Below are 25,254 nucleotides of genomic sequence, written 5' to 3'. Positions count from 1 at the left end.
TTCGTGAACGTGAGAACATTCTATCTTAGTAATGATTTTTTGTATAAAACTAATTATTTTTATGCATGTAGATAACATTACCTAATTCATTTTTAAAGCACCTAACGTTTTGTCATCCACCGAATTTAGATAGCGGGTCGCTTTCCCCGTGGGCGTATTTAGATACTTCGAGTGAGACTCAAAGGGCACAATTAGGTTGATTTGCGACAAAATTTCACTGTTCGAGGCAGGCTGTTGATAAAAAGTACGTATCTTGACAAAGCAATACATTTATTCGTTGCTAGTGAATGGTAGTTAGTAATTAATACTTGGATTAAAATAATACGATAAGTTCCATGCAGACGCAAAAATATAGCTACTTGACAAGTTAGAACTGTGTTAAGCTTATGAATTAAATATCAGTTTGGGGCTACCGGACGAATAGTTATCACAAACATCAGATCAAATCTTAATATTTATTAAAATGAATTCATCTATTTTAAGGAAAAAAAATAAGTGTTGAAATATGAACTATTCAGACTAACTAAAAAAATGTGCAGTTTACAAGTGAAAATAAATTTTCCAATTTTATAATGTCCTCTTTGAAAATAAGAGCTGAAGCCCAGTACAAGAGCCGCTTTAAAATGTCACTGTGGCTTATATTCTATCTTAAAACAATATTCATAGTTATGGTGTTGCTAAGCACCGTCAGTTGTGATACTCAAAATACTAATAGTGACATCAACACGGCGTCGTCAATCGTAAATCAACCGAATAATAATAATAATAAAAGTCACAACGAAGCGTTGTTGAACGAGCCTCACAACAGCGCGCAGACCGGCGACAACGGGGAATACGATCCTAAGAACCACTACGACAACGCTGACACGAATTACGATCACAACACCGGCAACGGTAACACAGACTACGATACTCACCACTACACAAACAACAATAACAATAATAATAATAATCACAATCAACAGTTTAATGTGAATTCTGGTAGTAACCCGTTCACGTCGTTCGCCGGAGGAGTTAATAATTTGAACAGTGCGTATTTGAACGCGAGACAGTTTAGTGCTAATTCTAACGCCAAGTCTAGGCTGAGTAATCGGATTATTCAGACTAGGTATGGCAAACTTCAAGGAGTGATAGTTTCGATGGATGAACACAAGTTTTTAAAGCCAGTGGAAGTGTTTTTGGGGGTGCCTTACGCGACGCCCCCCGTTGGATCCAATCGGTAAGTAAAATCCAATATTATTACTATTATAAGATACAAAGCACAAATTAATATTAACCTCTCAGACATATTGTCTCAGAAAGTTGGATTATTTCAGGTTTGCCATAAAATCAAAATTAATAAAATATTTATGAGAACTAAAAACTGTTTTTGAGAGATGAAGGTTGAAAATAGGCTTTCAAATTATATTGTTAGAAATAAACTTTTTGTGAAATAATAACATTTTGAATGCAAAAAAAAATGCTTTTTGTAACAAAAATTATTTATGACGAAAAATATATATAAAACACACGCCTTTTACTAGACAAATGAATCACAAACATAACCGTCACCTCATGTGTTCGTTGTTTCAGTATAAAAATAATTTAAAATTCGATATGTTTCATAATTTTTTTCAAATTGTTTTCGGAACCTTTGGTTTATTAGAAATGTAAATTTTAATTATTCTTTCTTAAATTGATTATAAAGCCTGAAGTTTTCTCTTTCTGACACCGTTTAGATCATACTTCTCACAATGACAATAAGGGAGACATTTACACTATTTCTATGAGACCATATGAGCTGTTCCCAAAAGCGAACAAATTAGCCTGAGGGGTTAAGAAGGGAGAAGTTTACTTTTGAATGAAATTTATATTCACATATTTGTTTTGTATTCTGCTGAACTAAACCTTTATATTTGTACACGATTCTTACTAATTAAATGATTTTGAAAATAAGCAATAATTAGTTGCCTACAATATCAATACAAATTGAAAATATCTCCGGAGAAAAAATAAATGAAGCCAACGGGAATTGAACCGGTACCTTCTGATGTCCGGTCAGGTGCTCTGAACCACTGAGCTATGTCGGCTTATTTCCAACCCGCCAAATAATTCAATATGTACTAGTACCTCAATCAACAATTACCGCCAATTATATTTTTTTCACCTGTAAACAACCAAATTTATTTTTGTAGGAAAGGCTTTGTTAGTGCTAAATTTCCCGCAAGATGGCGTCAAGACATATTATATCTACATTTGTTGATGAAATATGTTGACTTGTCAAATATTATTATTATTTGAATGATACCTAAACTATTGTTTATAACACAAGGTTTTATGCATAGCATAAAGGATAACAAATAATTATAAGCAATAATTAGTCGCATGAAATATGAATACAAATTGAAAATATCTGCCGAGTAAAAATAAATGCCGCCAACGGGAATTGAACCCGTACCTTCTGATATTGTTATTCTGTATTGATATTTCAGGCGACTAATTATTTGTTGTACTTTATGCTATGCATAAAACCTTGTCTTATAAACACTAGTTTATTATTAAAAAATATATTTATTTTACGCCTATTAAGGCTTTTACAAGAGAAAAAGTTGTTCCTAAATATTCTTAATAAATTAGCAATACACATTTTTCTCCGTGTACCTACTTTCAAAAAAAAATTATTTTACGCCAATCCTTTCTTATCAGAGTTTGTATTTTAAAATAATTTCATGAGATCTCTGCTACTCTTGCAATGAAACAGTGCATTGATTAGTTTTATTTTATAGTAAGTTTGGTAAAGAAACGCCTTGAACAGTTTTATTCTCTTTCACTAGTTGGAGAATTTTTATCGAGTTTTATTTGTGATCCGAATTAACCGATGTATTACTTCCTAGAACAAAGGAGTATCCCAGTTCGCTTTCGGCATACTGAAATTCTGTCCCAGATCGGAAAAAGTTTTTCTAAGCCCCGAATTACACAGAGAATATACCAAAATCAAACAATTTAGTATGAGAAACTTAGGATTTGATAGGAGACTGGGGCGTTCGGAAGTTTTATTTGTTCAGGCTACGGAGGATTCGTGTGTGAGTATGTGAAAAGCATATATATTATTACAACGTATGGCTCATAAGAGAGTAACATTCAATAATGCTAACTTTAGATGCGTAACTTTGATAGAACTTAACTTGACTTTTGACTTAAGTTATTAATGTTAAAGTGTCGAAACTTTGCGACTTCGGAAGAGTTAATTTGGCTTATTAGAAGGGAGTTTCAGGCAAAAATGCGCGTTTTCGTTACGCGATATGGGGGCATGCTTGATTGTAATAATCTGATAATATGTAATACTTTGAAATTAATAAAGTTTCCGTGAATTATTTTACAACGTTTGAAATGAGACACACGGTAAACATGACACGTATTATTAATAATGGCAATCCCTTGGGATAAGTGCTAGAGATTTCAATTAATATCATGACATTATTTAGCGAACGTGTATTTTACAGAAAACAAAATATAACGTATCTATACGAAGGCTTTTATTTTCTAAAAATAGCTATTTTAACTAATTTGATCCAATATTTTCTTCTATATAACTATAGTTTTAAAAAATGCAACACTTTATACGGCCAAGATCAATCGCCCTTAATGGGTGAAAACCAAAATAAATATTTTAAGAACTTTATTTTTTTGGAATAACTTAATGAGTTAAATCTCAAATTGTAATGTTTAATTATTGAACACAATATTAGCCTTGCAAGGGTCCTAGATATGACCTATTTTTTTCTGATTTTTCTGTTTCAAATATTCGTTTAGGAATTGCTAATATTGTCTTCAATAATTAAATAATTTTAAAAAAAAACTACTTTCTTTTACAGTACAACCATATAATAACTTTATTGTATGAGTAGAACCATTTAAGATATTGTTGCATTTTTTTCTGCGTGTTTGGGTACCGCCGCCCCGAGAACCATTCATTGGATAACCAACACTTCTGCCATAGGTCTCCCCAAGTGGTTCGCTACGTTTAGTGATTTAGCAGGGGTGCCCGGGTTCATTGGGTGAAGTGTGTTCGGATTGGGAGAGGCTGGTTTGGGAGATCTTTTGACCTCTCCAACTGATCTCTCCTAACCCATCACCTTGCGCCAGAGTTGGGTGGATAGATTATTCATCGTCACTTTTGGACACAATGATCCCAGATTTCCCACCCACCCCTCACACCTTTTTTCCTTCCCTTCCTTAAATTTTTCCTCTTTCCTTTCATTACAAAGACCCCCCGCACAGCATCCCCAAAGATGATTAAAAAAGGCCCTGAGGGCTTTCTGCGTGGGATTGATTTTTAAAAAATATTGCCATTTTTATTCAAGTTCAAAGACGACTTAAATTATGGTATATGATGGTGTATTATTTCGAAAACTCTTTTTTTCACATGTTGATTTTTTCTACCTTTTCATAGTTACAGTTAGTTTTAAATTTTGAGTTAAATAATTTAATATTACCCGAAAGCTGCGCGTCAGATTGTATTAAGCAACAAAAACTTAAAATGCTGTCCTACTGAAATGTTTCCTACTTCCTAATCTGATTTTTTCTTTTGTAACGATATTTTAACTGTGAGCTACGGAACAGTGGGGTATCAATTAATTTTCCAAACATCAGAATGATATAACCCCCTTGCTTTATGATTTGTTAAGTTTGCTATTGAATTCAGAAGTTGGCACGAGGATTTATTTTTGTCGAAAAAATAAGTTAATCTTCTTTTACTATCTGTACCGGACAGCAGATGGATATACCTAAATAATTATTAAATAATCAAGAAAATGAATATTTGTCTGATGTAACGCATTGTACGATGAAGAATCCTTTGTTGTTTAGTCGCACTACAAACCGTGGGACTTAAGAATAATTGCTCCACATTTACACGTGTAGAAATTATGGTATTCGAACCACGTGTCATATCACCAGTTCAAGGGTGAATTAGTCGCACGACAAACCGTGGGACCTTAGCATATGTTTAGATTAAGGAATAATTGCTCGACATTGACACGTGTAGAAATTATTCAATTTGAACCCAATAAATACGTCAACAACTGGCTCAACCAGTCAGTTGTCTGACGACTTTCGCAAGTTGTGTTTCTATTCAAATCCTTACCCAAGGTACCCCCAGAGGAAACCGGCATTTACAGTCAATGTCACTGGCGTAGGTGTCCAGTACATTTATGGTCCTTCGAGCCGGATTTTCCTCAGAAATTAGGAAACATGACACCGTCACTGCGCTCCTGGAAAGGCGCCGAAGCACCTGCTATCAGGAGAGGATTAGTGCCGGCACCCGAAGACAGCGGCAACTCACGCTCTACTTGGGAAACAGTTAGAGCACTACGGGAGGAGAATTGGCGCTTACAACGCCAATTAGAAGAGCTTTGGCGCTTACAACGTCAACTAGAAGAATATGGGCGCCTTCAGCGTCCACAAGATGAGGAGACTGCACGGCATTTGGATGCACTGATTGCAGATTTCCAGGGTGGCCGGAAGTCCACCTTCACAATATTGGCTGAGGATAACCTGCAGACTTCATTCTCACCTCGATTCACGGCTGTGATGGACATTCCACAGTTATCGTCGACTTCTGAGCAGATGCTTCATAAAAATGAAGAAAATGAAAATGCACAGACTGCAACTGGTGGTGAGAAGACCACCCTCACACTACTGCCTGAGGATATACCGGAGACAACCTTTGTGCAGCCGCTTCATAAAAATGAAGAATATTTGAAAAGAACACTGTCGCTTAGGAATGTAAGCGAAAAGAAACGACTCACAACGGAAGGGGTCGACAATCAGCCACATAATATGGCGCTGATGGAAAGTGAAATTACTGATGCCACATTATCATCCGGAGGAGTATGGAGCCCCGGAAACACCATTCACGAGGAAGATTCAAGATTTGTGAAAATTGTGACATCTTTGAAAATTGAGAAATTTATAAATCTGCCGAGTGATACTTATCACCAAATTAATCCATGTGAAATCGGAACACTAGCGGCACAAGAAGTGTATCCACTAAACATATTAATCGAACAAGATAATGGTGACAGCTTTGTTACACAAGAAAACAATGTAGATAATGTTTATGTTGCGCCCATAACGACGCCCAAGTGGAGAGAGTCAAATTGGTACCTAGATACGGGACAAAGAATTGTACAAAGAATTGTAGTTGCTGCGAACATGAAAGAAATATTTCTCCAGGTGGAAATGAAAACAGAATACCATAAAAGGTTATTTCTGCCGGGGGAGAATCACCTGGAAGAACCGTGCACATATAATATGACAAAATCGAAGTTCATTGGCCCGCCAGATGGAAAAAGTGAATTTTCCGACGCTACTGCAAATAATTATAGTCCTTGTGTTTTCCTGTACTTCCCCTCCAAATGTACCGCTGAAGTAATCCAAATGGCACGAGAGTGGAAATCGTTTAAAAAAAAGGTTGTTGCTGTACAAGCTGCTAACTTCATCCTCTGAGCCGAGGAATAAAACTACACGAGGCGTAATTAAAGTAAAGATTGGAATAAATAATAAGTAAGGAACCAGATAAGGTTCAGATAAACAGACAGAAATAACAATAACACTGATTCACGAACTTGAACTACAAACGAAAGATTTGTTTATTATAAAAAATACCTCACATGTAAACACTTGACACGTGGGTCACATAACCGAAGGCCGCCCGTTATTTAACAGGCGATTCGTTCATTCATTCTTCTGAAATATTTAGGACGATTACTTTAACGATCGCCTGATACCGTGAAAAGGATATGGATTTTTAATTGACATTTACGACAACATAGCAGGACCTCTCAACGACAGAAACTTAAAGAATATCTACCAACTTTGGCCCAGAGACCCAAGTGGCAGACGCCAGCGAACCCCATTAAAGAAGGAGGCTTGGTATTAATAATGGATCCAACTACACCAAGGAATAGCTGGCCAAAGGGAATCGTCACCGAGGCCAAGCCCGCAGCAGATGGACAGGTGCGAAGCGTTCGTGTCAAAACAGCTACCGGAGAGTACATTAGGCCTGCTGTGAAAACCATAGTTCTTCACGGCTGAAGAAGTTACCTTACTGTCCGAGGAAACTATTAGGAGAAAAATACTTTTTCACGTTGGGGGTGTACCGGACAGCAGATGGATATACCTAAATAATTATTAAATAATCAAGAAAATGAATATTTGTCTGATGTAACGCATTGTACGATGAAGAATCCTTTGTTGTTTAGTCGCACTACAAACCGTGGGACTTAAGAATAATTGCTCCACATTTACACGTGTAGAAATTATGGTATTCGAACCACGTGTCATATCGCCAGTTCAAGGGTGAATTAGTCGCACGACAAACCGTGGGACCTTAGCATATGTTTAGATTAAGGAATAATTGCTCCACATTGACACGTGTAGAAAATATTCAATTTGAACCCAATAAATACGTCAACAACTGGCTCAACCAGTCAGTTGTCTGACGACTTTCGCAAGTTGTGTTTCTATTCAAATCCTTACCCAAGGTACCCCCAGAGGAAACCGGCATTTACAGTCAATGTCACTGGCGTAGGTGTCCAGTACACTATCAATACAAGGGATATGGATAGATATTTTCCGACAAAACATAAAATCTTTGTTCAAAACACATTTTTCGACAGAGGGTGCAAAGCACAAATAAACATTCGTTGATATTTTTGGAGCAATCACATTTGATATTATTAAATAAACGCACACCTCAAAACTTCTAGCCACCGATGGGATACAAGGATGGTAAAATTGTGTCGTGGGCGTATCGGTGAGTCCGAAGTTAGCTCCATTTTCCTTACTTCTACAGAAATATATCAAAATACTTTTTTCTCGAGTAAATTATCAATTTTATTGATCTGAATGGGATCTAGAAATCAAAAGGTCTATTGTAAATATGTGTCATCAATTTTCTTTAAAATCGGTAAAAGATGGTTTACAAAGTGGTTGAATTCTTAGTATCGCCCTGGTTGAAGATCACTATTCAGAATGCATAGAATAGAACAGCCGTGTTTGGTGACCATATCTGAAAAGTCAGGTACATAACCTAACCTTTACCTTAACCAACCTTTCTATTTCTAATCTCTGCTCCCTATCCATTTCATGCGGCCTCATAACCATTGAATAAATAAAAACATAAGAAATGTCAAGTAGGAGTTTTTCATGATGCAAAAGCTTTGTGATTCTCCGCTCGAATTTCTTTATATGCAAAAATGTGTTTTGCCATCATTATGATATACAAATGGAATGGCGATATACGAAGTCAGGCAAGTGTGAGAGAGACAAGCTCACTCAATAAATGAGTTATTTAAGTCCGTGGCTACGTATAAGGCGGTCCAAGAGTTCTTCTTGATTCTATGCTCACGACAAACCCCAACGAAATTTCCTGTTTTTTACAAATGTACCATATTAATTAAAGCATTCTGAGGACACAGCGTTGAATTTTTGCAAAATACCCGATAGTACCAACCGAGGATATAATCTGTTACAATATTGATATTTGCGGCCGACTGAAAAGCTTGTGTAATTACGGGACTTGCGCGGGGGTACTGCAGCAATGCTATTCGAATTATGAATCTTGTCTTGTGTAATTTCACAAGACACCAGTGTATACGTTTTACCCAAGTTCACCTTGAAAGCTCATAACTTCGGAGATTTTTCTAAAAACTAATTTTACCCCCGTTAATGAATTGAAATATAATAAATTTTCACTAAAAAAAGTGTCTACCTCATAAGCTTTTAAATTTTCATCAAAATCATAATTCTAGGGATAATCATATATTCAGTGTCTATATCCTACCCAAGGCACCGAGGTATCGCGAAGTATGACACATTCAAGGCGGTGGAAATAGCAGTTGCTCTTCACAACTATTTATTCGGATGGGGGCCCCTTGGGTATGGCCTGGAGCGCTATTCTATCATGTGGCTTCTTTAGTTAGGGGAAGTTTAACAGGGACAGTTCGCGGTCGATCTGAAGGATATGAAGCTATGCAGCTTGACTCGAATAAGTTTATTGGAAACTGGAAGATTTTAATAAAATGACGAACGTGTACATTTATAATATATGTTTTTATGACAGAAAATAGAAATTTAAAAAACCATAATTATATTCCGGTAAAATTTAATAGTTTCTTTAATTTTTCAACTAGATATCATTGATTTCTTTACATCTTTGCTTTTCACGTTCTTTGATTTTTCAACTTTCTTTAAATTTTCAATCTTTTTGGTTTTTCAACATTATTTGATTTTTTAACCTTCTCAAATTTTTGATTTCCGTCTTCGATTAAATTCATTTTTCAATTCGATCATTGTTTGAATTTCTTTGATTATTCGTTGTTCTTCGATTTTTCAACTCTCTTTTTTATAATTCTTCGGTTCTTTTACATCAATTTAAAAAAAAAAATCTTTCCAGATTCAGCCCCACCCGCACCCCCTCCCCGTGGGACGGAATCCGTATATCGGATGCGGCAGGGCCGGCTTGCCCACAGAAGCTGCCCGACATCCGAAACGAGAGTGCGGCCCTGGAGCGCATGCCCAAGGGCCGCCTCGAGTACCTCAAGCGCCTACTGCCGTACCTGCGCAACCAGAGCGAGGACTGCCTCTACATGAATATCTACACTCCAATGCAAGGTAGGAACTGGCATTCATTCAATTATTAAACAATACGAGGACTGTCCAGTAAGTGCAGGTAGACTAAGCTTATAAGAAGTTTTTTTTAAATGACGCATGACAGCAAACAGCTGCGTTCGATGTATAGGTAAGAATCAGCACAAAAAATAACACTACGAATATCGGATAGAACGTGCCGAAAGACTAAGCTGCAGTTGCATTACGCTCTTGCGCGATGCGATCATTTTGTATATTTGTGTTGACCATGTATCTTTCTCGTAAAATAAGCTCTCACGAATTGCTTCATTAAAGTGATATAGGTACACAGTACATTGGAAACGTTATAAGACTAAAAAAATGCCATGTATGTATATTATATAAACACTGTATAGAATATCTACTCTCTTTTGAAGTTTGTTTGCATGTTCCTTATCCAGTCAATCCTGCCAAGATGGCAGCAGCCTTAGATAATACCTTTTTGCTCCGCCAGAGTTCACACGAGCGTTACAAGTTTTCATATCGGAATAATCAACACTATGCGAGGTCTACTTACTGTTCACAGAACTACTAGTTTGTTGAAGAAGATGAAGACGGTACCGATATATTGCAATAATTCCATTGAGTATGAAGTTGAATTTGTTTCTTGCGTGAGGTGCTCGTATAAGTATATATCTTACTCGTTCGGGAAGCTTTCACATTACAAGTTATGCAATAATGCATACATTGATAATGTGCTACAACCAAACAGTTGTGAAGGGAAGGCAAATTGGAGGAAAAAGGGAAATCGCATAACACCGGCAGGAGTTGAGGGTTTTCCTAGAGGCGGCCAATATTCTTCATGTGTTCTTATGTGGCTGTAGAAAAAAAAATTCTGACAATGGATGTGGATTCTTTTCCCATTACGGTTTAGTGTACTGAATGAAAAGTAACTTAAAATGAGTACCAGCCATCTATTTAGAAATTTCCATCGAGTTTGCTGTATTTGTGTTGGAAAACACTTCATAAATATGTTATAATTTCACAAAGAACTGATAATTTATATCCACTTAAAGTTAATTCCTAAAAGATCGCACACAATCAGAGTTAGCAGGTCATTTATTAAAGTACATATTTAGTGGTGTGAAAAAAGGCCCAAAATTTGATGATGGTGGTGTAATTTTAGCTACGGTAAAAGTAAAGTTATTTATATATTTTTTTTTATTTAATATTTGTATGTTTTTTACAGTAAATATACAATTTATAAATATTATACAGTGTTATAAAGGTAAATAAAAAAAGCTTTTCCTCACCATAAAGAGACGAGGCTCTTGTGTTTGGTGAGTGAATCCTAGCTCAATTATATGGAATCATGTAAGTAAGTAAATAATATATTAGCAAAACCAAAGGGATAAGTAAGAAATAGGCAAGATTTATCAATAATACAGTTTCAAGATTTGAAGGAAATAATAATAAGAGTAAGATATGGACTTTTATAGTAGTTTTAGGTAATTTTTTAATTTTATTTTAAATTCCTGAATATCTTCAATATTTTTGAGATATAATGGAAGAATGTTAAAATATGTTATACCTAGATAGAGATAGGTATTTCGTATGTGCTTTGTATTAAGTTTTGGGATTTTGATAGTTTTTTGATATCTTGCTGATGAATTGAATTGTAAGTTATTTAACTGTATTTCTTTATAAATTTGTAGAATTGAATATTTTTATATATATTGTCTATTGTGGGTACATTGAATATTGAAAAGAGAAACTCAGTAGAAAATTTGGATGGTTTTTTCAATATTACTTTAATTATCAATCTTTGAACTATTCTAAGTGGATTTAATATATTGTTATAAGTTCCTCCCCAGCCAATAATACCATATTGTAATATAGATTGTACAATTGCATAGTACACTCTTTTTAGGTTTTATAGTCTAAGAATATTTCTAAGTCTTATAAATATATAAATATATTGGAATTTTCATAGATCTTAAAAAAGCTTTTGATAGCATATCACACGACAAACTTATAAGTAAATTAAGAAACATTGGATTAAGTGGTACAGTTATAGAATGGATAAAAAGCTACCTTTTCAAACGCCCTCAAGTCCTAAAAATCAACGATGTACTTAGTCAACAAAAAACAAGTCACTTCGGCATACCTCAAGGTACAGTTCTGGGACCGTAACTGTTTATCATTTATGTAAATGACATATTCAATCAAAGATTAAATGGAAAAATAATATCTTATGCTGATGACACTGTCATAATAATTGAAGGTACTGATTGGAATAATGTTAATAACTTAGCAAATACTGATATTAATATACTGAAAAATTCGTTCGATAAAAACCTCCTCTCATTAAATACTGAAAAAACGAAATGTATCCCATTCTCTATCAACAAATTTAAATTAATACCAGAATTAAAAATTATAATACATCAATTTAAATGTAACAGAACTAATTGCAATCAAGAATGTTCTATACTTAGTCTAACTTCTGAAATTAAATATCTTTGTATATATATAGATCAACATTTTAAATGGAAAAAACAAATTTGTGAACTTGTCAAAAGAATTAGAAAATGAATTTATATATTTATATTTATATATAATATGATTTATTTCCTGGACGGCAGATTACTTGTCCATTTCCAAAAAATGTCTACAGAATTTCTTATTTAGAAGACATAAATGTTTTAAGGTGATTTGAAGAGTAATGAAATATATCCACTGATTCAGAAATTTCATTCATTAGCACCATCATTATTATGCTGGGTCAGAAAACATCTGTTCTGCATTGCGGTATCTAGAACACGTCGTGACGACTACGGCTGAAGTTATAGGTCTAGTATTTCAATAGAAATGGGCCATCAATAGATTTTTTATTAAGTAGTTATTGCATTAAGAGTGAACCCAAAATCTCGTGTATGATATTTTTTTATGCTTGTAAATATAAATAAGAACAATATTATTGTCTTTATCGTTAGAGTAACTGAAAAAATTATCAAATTCTATGTGATTCGAGCAGCGCCGTGTGACCAGCTTTAGAGAGTAGAATATTAGTATGCTACTTATGGTTGCTTCACAGTCACGTAGCCTAGATGTATCTCTGTAAACAAAGGGCCTAAGTTGAGTTTCTGTCATCTTACGTAATTTTGAATGAAATAAAAAACTTCAAAAACATTTTCCTAACCGTTTTACCTTATCTACTAAGATATCTTGTTTGTGATCTGTTTAACCTTCGTTAGGAATACAGATTTTTTAGTTTTGTCGGCACAATCACGCGTAAGTTTTGGATGTCAAACTCAAAACAAATAAACAAGCGGAAAACGTACGAAAGGTCTCACGCTGTCGTAAAACTTTTATCGCCAGTTTCTACTGTTTTTACAACACGTAGGTATAATTTATTGGAAATGTACAAAGAAAAGTGTTTGGGAATTTTAAATGTAGGATTTTTGAATATATTTAAGGCTTTATTGCATTGTCACAAACTCTACACAATGTTATATAAAAAACGTTCAAAATCATTTCAGATGGAAAAAGTTTTAACAGTTTAAAAACACGTTATATCGGAATACTTTGTCACAGTTTTAAAGTGAAAATTATACATTTCGGAGAATACAGTGTTCATTATGTAATCGAGGTAAACAAATTCACAGAGTTTTGTTTGAATCAGAAAATTCAACACACCTTTAAAAAGTGTTCTGAAGGCATGAAAATAGTACACGAAGTTGTGTTACAGCTTGAAATCTGTTGAGGAGAGTCTTTGTAACTTGTAATTATGACGTATTGATTATGCAAACTAATCAATACATAAATTTTTAGTATTGAAACGTGTTTTTTGGCGATTATAAAAAATTATTTCATATTTCGGTCACTTTTATATGGTACACAGATATCCGCGACGATTATATTTAATGTGAAAAAATTATGTTCTAACGACTATTATAATATGCCTACTATACATTATACATGTACAATATAATATACATGTACAATATAATATACATGTACAATATAATATACATGTACAAGCTGTTGAAAGAACACAAAACAAAAATCTTACGTTTTATAAATTTTAAAATGGATATTCCAGCAATTATTATAAAATATAAAATATTATTATAAATATAAACAATATATAAAATTCTAAATGATTTAGTTGATAGTCCGGTATTACTAGAATTGATAAGCTTCCGGATTCCACAGCGTAATACTTAGTTAGGTTTTATTTCAGTGCAGATATTCTGGGACTAACTACCATATGTATTACTCTTAAATTTTTTCGTAATTATACCAAGTCAGTGGACATCTTCGGAGGTCCGATGCTCTGCAGGAAACCCGCTGGCACAGCGCGGGTGTAAACTGTGCGCCTCTAGTTAAGTTTAAACTTATGAAGTATTCTTCGTATAATGAATAATGATTTGTGTGCAAGCACATAAAATTTGACACATTTGATTGACAAGGCACGGTGTCCCTTAAATGCCTAGACAAAAAATCTTATATCAATATAATCAAATATAAAATGTTGTTAGTGAAGCAATTCAGTTGTGCACAATAAATAATGTATATTTCTTAATATTCTTTTGTAAAAGCCCCAAAAAGGGCGTTTAATATTAATAAATAAGTAAATAAATGAAATTGACATCTGCAGAAATATAACCAAAGTTTTAGTAGACCTTAAAAAATCATTATAATTAAATTTTCATAAAATAATTGAATTTGGCTGATTTCTAAGAAAAAAATATTTGAGATACGGTTGGGTTCCTTTGTTTTACAACATTTGAAATAATATTATTGAATTACGTTTCATAAGGGTATTTAGGATGTTGATCTCCATAAAGCAATTTAACGTCTGATTCTGAAATATTACTGTAACAAAGATCAAATAATAGTGCATAAATTAAAGACAGCCAACTAACTAAAATAACAAAATTCTCACAAATCCTTCGGCCGTATAATCCAACATCCACACGAACTTTCAATAGAATGCTTGCGGGCTACACGCAGATAATGCATCAATTGAGGCAGTGTTTTAACTGGCTCTGGGGGAGATTGAAAACTCGGCGAGCCAGGTAACCTGCGGGATGGAAGTTTGCACGTGTCCTGAATGGGGAGATCCCATTGTTCCGCCCGAACTACGAGATAAACTCAGGAAACTCCAACAGAGCCAGCCCAGCAGGCCTGTGGAGCTGTCGCCCGTAAAGGACGATGTGATATTTGAAAACTGTATTATGCACCGTGAAAGAGGAAGCTTACCGCTTTCGATGGTATAGAATTAGCTATTTTGGGGAGTAATTAAATATTTGAAAACTCCCCTCCACGCATACTTATTAATCACAACATTAGCCACTGAACATAATTTATACTTTTTATTTAGCTCCACACAGGAGGCCCTGAGGAGAATAATTTCCCCCAAGATCTATGTCATCATTGGTGATGATGTGTGAAAGGAAGAGGAGAACATTCTGGGAAGGAAAAGGGTGTGAGGGGTGAGTTGGAATCTGGGAATTATTTTAACCATGTGTGACGGACATATGGATGCATCCCTCGCACTGCAGTGCAAGGCAATGTGTCGAGATAGCTCTGCTGGAGAGGTCAAAAGTCTTCCTATACAAATTTCGAACCAGTCGGTAGACAGACGCATCCGCCATTAAGACCCTTGACCCGAAACACTTATGTTTATAGCGTGTTTTATAGCAGAGGAGTTGGTTATCCAATAAATTGTTCTCCGGGCGGAGGTACCCATACCCGCCTCCCAAATAGAAATTCTTAATGGTGAATGAAAGAGGAAGATTGAAGACTAGTTTAATACATTAATAAATCTTAATCTAGCTCTAAATAGCTCAGTGGTGACAGTGTTGTTCCGGTAAGAGGGGGTCCTAGGTTCCTTCCAAAGCTGCGACAATTTTATTTTATGCGTCTTGTTCGGTTTCACTTTTCGTTTAGATTTATTGATATTATCCTGTTCTTCAATCATAAAATAATACATTGATGAACCTAACCTAACCTAACCTAACCTTTCCTGACCTAACCTTAAAAAAATAAGTCGATAGAAAAATCTCCCCAAGTTGTTTCTGGGCTTTTACGTTTGTCTCGGTTTTAGTTTATCTCGTCAGCGGGCTTTGGGAGGACCTTGTGCCCTTTTATATCTCCCGGTGTCACTAAATTGACACCCGCATCAATCTTGAAATAGTAATATATATTCAAATTCAAAACCACTACGTAGTTATTATTTGTTCATTCGATTCGGTATAATTATTTTCTCTTTCACCACGTTCTTTCACCGAATTCCAAATAGTTGTTTAAGTATTCGTTTAATGACAGTATGTCACATCGCTTCCAAGGACAATACTATATATTATGTGTCGTGGTTTTTTCGCCTTTCATGAAACAATTTCATGTCACATTCGCGGTATTGCATGCCGAACGACGATATGAATTGGGGAACCAGGAAACGAAGGGCCTGAAGGAAACCTTAATAAAATATCGGTTAGAGTCTTATTTCTCCAAGGGTAGAGCAGTCACTCAAAAAGCGGAATGTCCCAAAGCGACGTTCAAATCCCTATTGCCGCTAAAACCCTTTATCTCGTATTGTTTATCCAATACATTAGACTTTTAATATTGTTTCATTATTTTATTGGTATTCTTATGTAATAAATTGTGATTTTTTTATTCAGCAAATCAAGTAATGAAGTATAACATAGATATTGTTACACAGAGAAAAATGAGTATTGCAAATTAAATTATTAAGAACCTCCTAAATTTATTTGTAATCCGGTTAGAATGGGATTACAGACCCTTAATGAATGAATTGACAGGTTTCCTCATAAAGTTTTAGTAAAATACAAATATATTTTTTAAATTTTTTTTTTCATGTTTATTTTTATTTATTTTATATATACTAAAAAATTACAATTTCGCTTTTTCTTTCTTTCTTTACTTTCTTTTTCAACTATCACACTAGGCTCATGCCCGTATTATGGGAGTCGCACATGATTCATGTAAGAATAACCATAATAAAACACAAAGGAAAAGTAAATTGTTATGGTAAAACAAAAACTAAAAACACAAACAGTTTAGACAGTGTTAAGATCTCATGGATTCCTTAAATAAGGCGCGTCTCCTTTAAAATAGCTAACGTTAAACACAGATAGTAAAAAGCGATACAGAATTAATTGAGTCTATATCAGTATTTAAGACATTGTTTATTTTAGCGATAAACCAGAATTGTCAACAAGCGGGTGGGTGCTTGATGTTGTGGAGACACTAGCAGGTTGTTTTCTGTATGTAGCACAAGCTTGTCTTAGTAAATAACTGGCGAATACCTAAGACCCTAATTTTAGCAAATAGTTCGTTTGAGGGGTGATTATGTTAAATATTATAAACGTGAACATAAAAATTATATTTTTTCACCTTTTGTTATTATATATAACCAAGGCAAGGCAAGGCAGGTGTTTAAAAGGTTAATCAGGAAACGGACTGCAATTCCGGTTTTAACCAGATTACCAAAAATTTTAAGAGATTCTCAATAAATTAGTAATACTTATTTTTCTCCTTGTTGGGTGTTATAGATATAACAAATAATGCGATAATTTATCGGGGGTAGTGGGGTGGAGAGTTGGAGAGGGGAGAGCAGCAGAGCAGGAGGTATCAAAATAAGGAACCATGCACAGAGAAAAAAGACTAATTATATTATATTAAGAATATCTTCAAATTATTGGTAACCCAAGTTAAAAACGGGATTTTAGGCCTTACGAATGAATAAACAGGTTTCCCGATTCAAATATATTATCATGATTTCGGATACTTGTTTATAACAATCGGAATATTTTTGCGTTAAACGAAAATTCTTTTTATCGTCATCGATAAAACATTGTTAAATTGATGTTTTATTAATAATGCCTATTGATTTATCGTGAAGGCAATAATCGATATTTCTCTCATTGGGGTTAGCAAATGGTAATTTACAGGATGCTATCATTATTTTACAATATTCTTTTTAGTTTTATTTTTCTGTTAGTTTGTAATATCTGTTAGGCGGACAATTTAAAATAAGTATTTATACATTTTTGCAAAACTTAGTTTTTCCTTAATTGCAGCTATAATAGCTTATGCAAACTCAAAGTAGTTTTAATTCTGTATATTATACAGTTTGTGTTCCCTGATTTTTATTTAATTATTGAAAATATCCCAGACAAATGCTCGTATTACAGTGGTTACTTAATTGTTTTTTTATTGAAACATATTGTATTTATAATATGTACATCGTGTTGACTTATTTAGGCCATGTACGTTCCATTTGAGATAAACACCAATATATTTCTTTAAAGTGCAGCTTTCAAAGTTTTAAATGTCAAAACAAATAAGAATAGTGTAATAACCATAATAAAATGGCATTATAAAACTATTTAAATTAATTTTTTAATTTAAAATCTCCGTTTTTGACAGCCCTGTATTATTGCATTTAATTACATTTCATGTTCCTAATATGGTCACATGAACTAAAATTATCTTTTACTGACACTCCCTTATACCACTCAAACACAACATAGGTAAACAATTTGCAGAAATATCAGTTATTTTTAATAGCACCGAAAGAACTTACAAAAAAGCACATTACCTACATATTTTTTGAAAATATTTAATAATTAATTTAAAAAGCATTTTTTTTTATCATATTAGTATGTCTACAATGTAAAATTGTGAGTAAGAACACTTTTGTAAAAAAAATTGTATTCTGTATTTAAATTTATTTGTATCGTTGATAAATAAATAAATATAAGACATCAATGAAAATAATGATTATTTATCTCATTTCCCTTATTTAGGAAGATGTCCATTTAATGGTGGGTGACGGATTTGAATGCCTCAGATTAATCTGGAGATGTCGTGTTGGATAGCAGCAGACTCCAAGACTTCTCCAAGTCCAATCCTCTCCGTAAACTTTTATCGTTTACGTTCGTAACTATCAGGGTTGTCTGAAAGTCAGTCACAAATATAATGCTTCTAGTTATCATTCCTACTAACCGTGCGTCACATGTAACATTCGTTACATTCAGCAGCATATATACCATTTTTTTAGAATTAATTTTATAATATATATATCACCTTGCTTGAAAGTTTTTTTTATAGATTTGATTGTTTTTAAGTGACCAAAAAAAAAAAAATAAAGTTAATAAAACAATAGTATTCTGTAAATCACCATCGCTAACCAAGTTTCTTTATTTTGACTCCTTCCACTCCCCCCCCCCCAACCCCCACTATCTAAAACAATAATTCTAGTTTAATGAAACCGAGGTATCGAAACCGGTAATTAATCTTATCAAATATAAGTAACAAGTGTGGAAAATAGTAAATAGAACATAATAATAATTATATAGATAAAAAATTGATGCTATGTTTTTTTATGTAAAATTGTAAATTATCGGTTGGATAGCCCTGATCATTATCAGGAAACGGACTGCAATTCCGGTTTTAACCAGATTACCAAAAATTTTAAGAGATTCTCAGTAAATTAGTAATACTTATTTTTCTCCTTGTAGGGTGTTATAGATATAACAAATAATGCGATAATTTATCGGGGGTATTGGGGTGGAGAGTTGGAGAGGGGAGAGATAACGTGTATTAATGTTGATTAATTTTCATTTTCCTACAATTAAATTAAAGCTCCCTATCATGTATTATTGTGATAGTTATACTACGGTTTCATGCTACAATTCTGTTATGAATTGATTAAACACCATTCGTAACTCTATGCTATGTTAGCTGATGTTTTTAACGTGCCTCTAATTAAATATTTGAACAGTGCGGGTTTCGATGAGGTCACTGCATAACAGATTTCTCTAACTTTGTACTTAACTATCATCTTTTTTAATTGCATATATTTTTTTCATTCTTCTTTCTGTATTGTACTATGACCATCAATAACTATCATGTATAAAAATGTCATTGGTGTCGTTAATTCTAAAAAAAATAAATAAAAATAAAACTCTTCACAAACAGAATGTCTAGACATTGTTACACACTTGAAGTACATATAAATAGTTATATAGCTGACGCCAAAGAAACATAAAAAAAATGAGAAAAAAATTATGAGACTAAATTCTTTTCAAAAAGCGGATTGCCTTTCTTGCATGACTTAACATGATCCAGCTTTCAAAGAGGGATTCTGATAGATTTTGTGTTTGTGCTTTTATTTCCCTGACGTCTTTCGCCGTAGTTTTTGCCCGATTCGAGGCGTTAATAGAAGATTGAATCGTCTCCCCGTGGTTTAGGATGTCAGGCGTACTACTAATTGAATATCGAATCCGAGAAGTTGAGGCCATTTTAATAAAACAGCGGCCTCACCTTATCGACAATGATTGATCACTCCTAATTATCGTTCGTTTAGTTCTGTATTGGTGTGCATTAGTGAGTATTCCCGTTGAAAATAACGATAAGATGTAATGTTTTTATGGGTAAAAGTTATTTTGTATTAAAATGTTTTGGAGATAATGGATCTCTATTTTTTGATTAATCGCTTTGTTGAAAGCTGACGATGGTTATTCTAGATAAAGATAATTAATACAACTAGGTCTTTTTACATAATTAAAGATTTAAGGCTCTTTAATCCAATAGAAAAATGAACAGTCTATTTTTTTCAAATATAGTTACAATAAAACTCTTCTCCAAATAAAGTATAATAAAATATTTTTTAACAGTTTTATGCTGCGTATACACATTTGCGAACCGAAACGCAAATTCTCATAATTCGATGCTCAGCTCGCGTTTCGGTTCGCAAATGTCTATGCAGCACTACTAAAATTTTACATAATAACGTTATTTAACTCGTACATGTTTACACTTCAAACTGGTTCATTTTTACATAAAACTATGTTATGAACTTCATATACAGGGTGTCCCGGGTAAAGTGCGCTAACTTCGGGAGGTGATTCAACATGATGGTATAAGTAAAAAAGATAAATATATTTTTTTTCAAGTTCAGTTGTTTTTTTCCATTAAAAAACGTTTTTCCATCAAAGGTTATCAATTTTTTTACTAACAATTATACTTTTGTATCTGAAAAGTACCTTAAAACGCTTAAATTTTGAAAATAATTTACAATGCAGAATCGTCTCTGTACACTGTAAGTTTGTACACTGTAATCCGTATGTGAAAAGCAAGGTACAAACTTTTAACTTCACAAATCCGACTGGCCCAATTGTGTTATTTGATTTCAAGATACAAAATTTATCAAACTGACTCGTAGCAAATAAAAATAATTCATAAAAATGGACTTGCCCAAGTGAGATTGTATTTAAGATACCTATCTAAAAAATGAACCAAAATGATGATCTAGGGATAGAATATTAAAAACATGATAAAGGAAGCAGTCAGCATCAGAATAATATACCAGTGTATTAAGGATAGAAATTGTCGGGAAATTAAATTTACTAAGAAAATAATTATATTGTGTTCTATATATTAATCATAGGAATGATACGACCTGATTTATTAAGTATAATTACCTTCCATATACCTATAAGAACTAGTCGATCCAAAACTATTTTTAATTGTAACAAAAATACCAGGACTAATTCATTTAGATAATCACTTATACCTAGATTGCATGCATTTGGCAATGTTTTCTCAGAAGTAGTAGATGTGTTCAACTGCACGGAATATAGTTATAAGAAGGCTATAATAACATACCTCAAAAACAATAATAATGATAATATTCTTCTGCATGGCTCCTTGATATCTTATGGTGTTAGCTAAAATATGCATTATTTTATTAAAAATTATTATTTCTTATTTATAAGTCCCATTGAGTCGCTGACAGCCCTGAATTATTAATGCCAAGTTGCGATGCTTACTCAGCTATTCTAAGTACAATTAATTTTGTGGGTAACAATAACTCACTACTGACTATTATCATAGACACCTATACTTCGACTTATGACAGATCTTATACAAACCAAGTAAAAAGTAGTTCAACTATTGTTACACCGGTATATATATCTTTTGAATTATGCATTGTCTTAATGCATTTATATTAATAAATGCATCACTTGCAAAAGTGTTTTTATTTACACATAAATTGGTATCTAATTAATGCTATTATTATCCTGTTTACCACTGTACACTTGTAATTGTAAAAGCCATTATATGGCTATTAAAAAAAAATAATGAAAAATGGTAGAACCTGCACACAATCCCCGTTGTGGTAGCACAGCGTCACTATTTTTTTATTATCAAATAATTAAAAATATTCATTACTGTTTTATAACCAAAATATTAAATAAATAAATATTATCTATTTAAAATGACTTGTGAAAATATACATTACTTTTAGCATAATATTATAATATGGCGGATTTTTATTTCCACGGACGGTATGAGAAATGCACAAATTTTTCCCTTTTTACTGGATGCGGAGAAGTACACCATCGTTAGTCATGTTTTCTGTGCAGAACACTTTGTTCGCTTTATTCCATGTTGACTTAGTTTGAAACCTTTTAGAACTATTCTTGTAGAACTCCACGTGTTTGTCACTATAACGAGTAAGATCAAATAAAATGTTTTACTTTTTGCCTTAAGAAAAGCTACTTAGTTTAACAAGTAGTCTATTTTTTTTAATAATAATTACGTAAGATTTGCATGCATTGAAATACTTCCGGATATATATTTTTTTAATATAATATTCAGCAACAATACAATACTACCGATGTAATGGTAAATCTTTGAAAAATATTAAATGAAACAGTGTAACTTTGTTTGAACCACTACATTTTTTTATACGCCAACCGATTTTGTAACAACCGTTCTTTCCTCAGAGCAAAATAAACATAACTTAACATTACAAAAAAGTGTTGAAGTGTGGAGGGGGGTGGAGGCATCACTATGGATTAGTGAAGAGTGGGGGAGGAGATGGAAGGGACGGTGGAAGGGAACATGTCTAAGATGGGAATGTAAAATAATATTTTTGGTTTTTTGATAATGGACTCATTATTAAGCGATTAAAAGCTTCTAAATTATCTTCTTTATTAGTTTCTAAATTATCTAATCATTATCCTCTATCCTCCCAATCCACATCACTTCTTAGTAATAAATTGTGTTAACCTATTGTTTTGTCATATTAAGTTATTATATTTGGCCCTGAGGAAGGAACGGTCGTTCCGAAACCTGTCGGCGTACATAAAAAAGTTTTAAGCGTAAAACCTGGGGAAATATTTTTTATTAAAATATCTACTTTTATTTAATTTAATTTTATACATTTAAGGATTTGCTGGGGTTCTTCAAATTGGATCGTGCCGAATTATTATCATTCCAGGCCGGACAAAGGGAATAATAATAATTCGGCAATTCTATATTTATTCGGTTGGCGGTTCAACGTGCTGTCCTGCAAGTTATTCTGCAACTTGGATCGTGAGTAGTGTTTAATACTAGCAATTCTATATTTATTTGGTTGGCGGTTCAACGTGCTGTCCTGCAAGTTATTCTGCAACTTGGATCGTGAGTAGTGTTTAATACTATCAATTCTATATTTATTCGGTTGGCGGTCCATCGTGCTGTCCTGCAAGTTATTCTGCAACTTGGATCGTGGGTAGTGTTTAGTACTAGTAATTCTATATTTATTCGGTTGGCGGTTTAACGTGCTATCCTGTAAGTTATTCTGTAACTCGTTACTCGTTGTAAGTCTAACACTAGCAATTCCATGTGTATATTAGGTACTGAACAGTCAACAACAACATATTTCTGTTCTTTCGTATCCGTAAAACTGTTAAATCGCGATGAATTGTATATACAAGTTCGACAGTCGTAAATGTATACTTTCTTGCTGAATTTTTAATAATAACATCCATCATTTCATATTTTTTTCATGAAAGTTTCTTCACAATATTTTAATATTGTATTCCAAAAATAACCGATCCTTTCAAATATCGAAATTCCACCGTTTTACATTACTTGTACTAACTCCTCTGACCTTTTCATTGCGCCGAGTTTGACAAAACATTCAAATAACGAGCATAGAAAAGCAATACTATTGAAAAGGTCAAAACTCTTTGCCTGAAATATTTTACAGTCCAACGTTCGCACATCCGAACTGACAACTGAATTCAAAATTACCTTCATCGCCAAAAGCTCCGTTCAAACACACCTTTCTCTTCTTCCTGCAAACTCTTTCTCGACGAAATAACAAAAATAAGTATGGACATTTCTCCCGCAATTTGTCTTCATGCAAACGGCTTACGGTAGCAAAATATAATTTGTTTCAATTCCTACCAATTTATTAGTACCGAAGTCAAATTGCCGGCATTTTTCAAAGACTTAACTCTTCATATTATTCTATCTCGGAAAAGTGGAGAAATAATAAATGTTATAAATCATGATTTGCGAAATGGTCGCAGTGCGAGAAATTCTGCCTTCGAATTAGTCAGTTCTTCACTACCTACATTTAATTCGTGTTTTATCAATTCTAATAATATAAATCATTTGAATCTCCTACCAGAGAGGTAAGATTATATTAAATTTAAAATAAAATAAAATATTTCAGTTACTGCTTTGTAGCAATTTTGTAGTTTAACGAAGAGATTTAGGGTTTTAGTTAAATTTATCGTTAACAAATTATCGTATACAAAATGATGGTAATCAAAGGATAGTTATTTTCAAATGATCGCAAGCAAAATAATGGTATAAAAAATGATCGCAATCAAATGATCGTTCTCTCAAATGATTGTAAGCAAAATGATCGTATACAAAATGATCGTAAACACATTTTCGTAACTCTCAAATGAATGTAAGCAAAATGGTCGTAAACAAAATGATCGCAATCAAAAGTTCGTGATTAAATGATCGCAAATCTCAAATTATCGTAGGCGAAATGATCGTTTTCAAAATGATCGTAAGCAAAATAATCGTTAATAAATGATCGTAATCAGATCGTCACTCTATACAAACTAAAAGCAAAATAATCGTTAATAAATGATCGTAATCAGATCGTCACTCTATACAAACTAAAAGCAAAAAAATCGTTACTCTCAAATTATCGCAAGCAAAATGATTCTAAGCAAATGATCGTAATCAAATGATCGTAATAAAATGATCGTGGGCAAATAATAAACAAATGATTTTTGAGCAAATAAAATTGTCTGTGTGCGTTGTTAGAATAAGAAGATATGATAAAATTTAGTGTAATAATTTATTTTTTAAGATTATGTAAAGTTTACGATCAAATGGCAATTTACGATCAAATGAAATTTACGATCTTTTTACATACAAAAATTGGCATACGATCTTTTTACATACAAAAATTGGCATACGATCTTTTTGCTTACGATCATTTGATTACGATCAAAACTTCGGTTACCGAGAAATAGTGGGAATAATTCATTACAGAGAAAAGGGTTTACTATAAAACGGTATAAACATTTTTTCCAATTTACTTTACAATATTATTGGTTACGTTAGAATGTTTACATAATTAATAGTAACGCAACAACCCTTTCATCTGTCAATGAAACCATTACCGAGATGATGGTGTTAAATTATTAAACAGTGATTTATGGGAGTTCAGTGTCACAATACACATAAAACAAAGTCGATTGTAATATATCAGAACCGGTAGTATAAGTGAGGGGTGATAAACGT

The 25,254-nt window shown here is 33.2% G+C and overlaps 1 protein-coding gene across 1 annotated transcript in view; it reads left to right on the top strand.

The window, feature by feature from the left end:
• The first annotated feature begins 1,103 nt into the window (after positions 1-1,103).
• LOC149411363 (neuroligin-4, Y-linked-like) overlaps positions 1,104-25,254 on the top strand; it is an 887,216-nt gene continuing 863,065 nt past the window's right edge. Inside the window, exons 1-2 of the mRNA XM_089647299.1 lie at positions 1,104-1,219; positions 9,440-9,657. Coding sequence (XP_089503425.1) covers positions 1,140-1,219; positions 9,440-9,657 — 298 coding nt within the window. The 5' untranslated portion in view covers positions 1,104-1,139. The remainder of the gene's footprint in view (positions 1,220-9,439; positions 9,658-25,254) is intronic.

The sequence above is a fragment of the Hesperophylax consimilis genome, chromosome 26, assembly GCF_061612785.1.
Source record: "Hesperophylax consimilis isolate HC1 chromosome 26, BYU_Hcon_1.0, whole genome shotgun sequence".
In the NCBI taxonomy this organism is placed as follows: Eukaryota; Metazoa; Arthropoda; class Insecta; order Trichoptera; family Limnephilidae; genus Hesperophylax; species Hesperophylax consimilis.
Note: the sequence above shows the minus strand (reverse complement) of the source record. Positions and strands in the feature narration are given on the sequence as shown.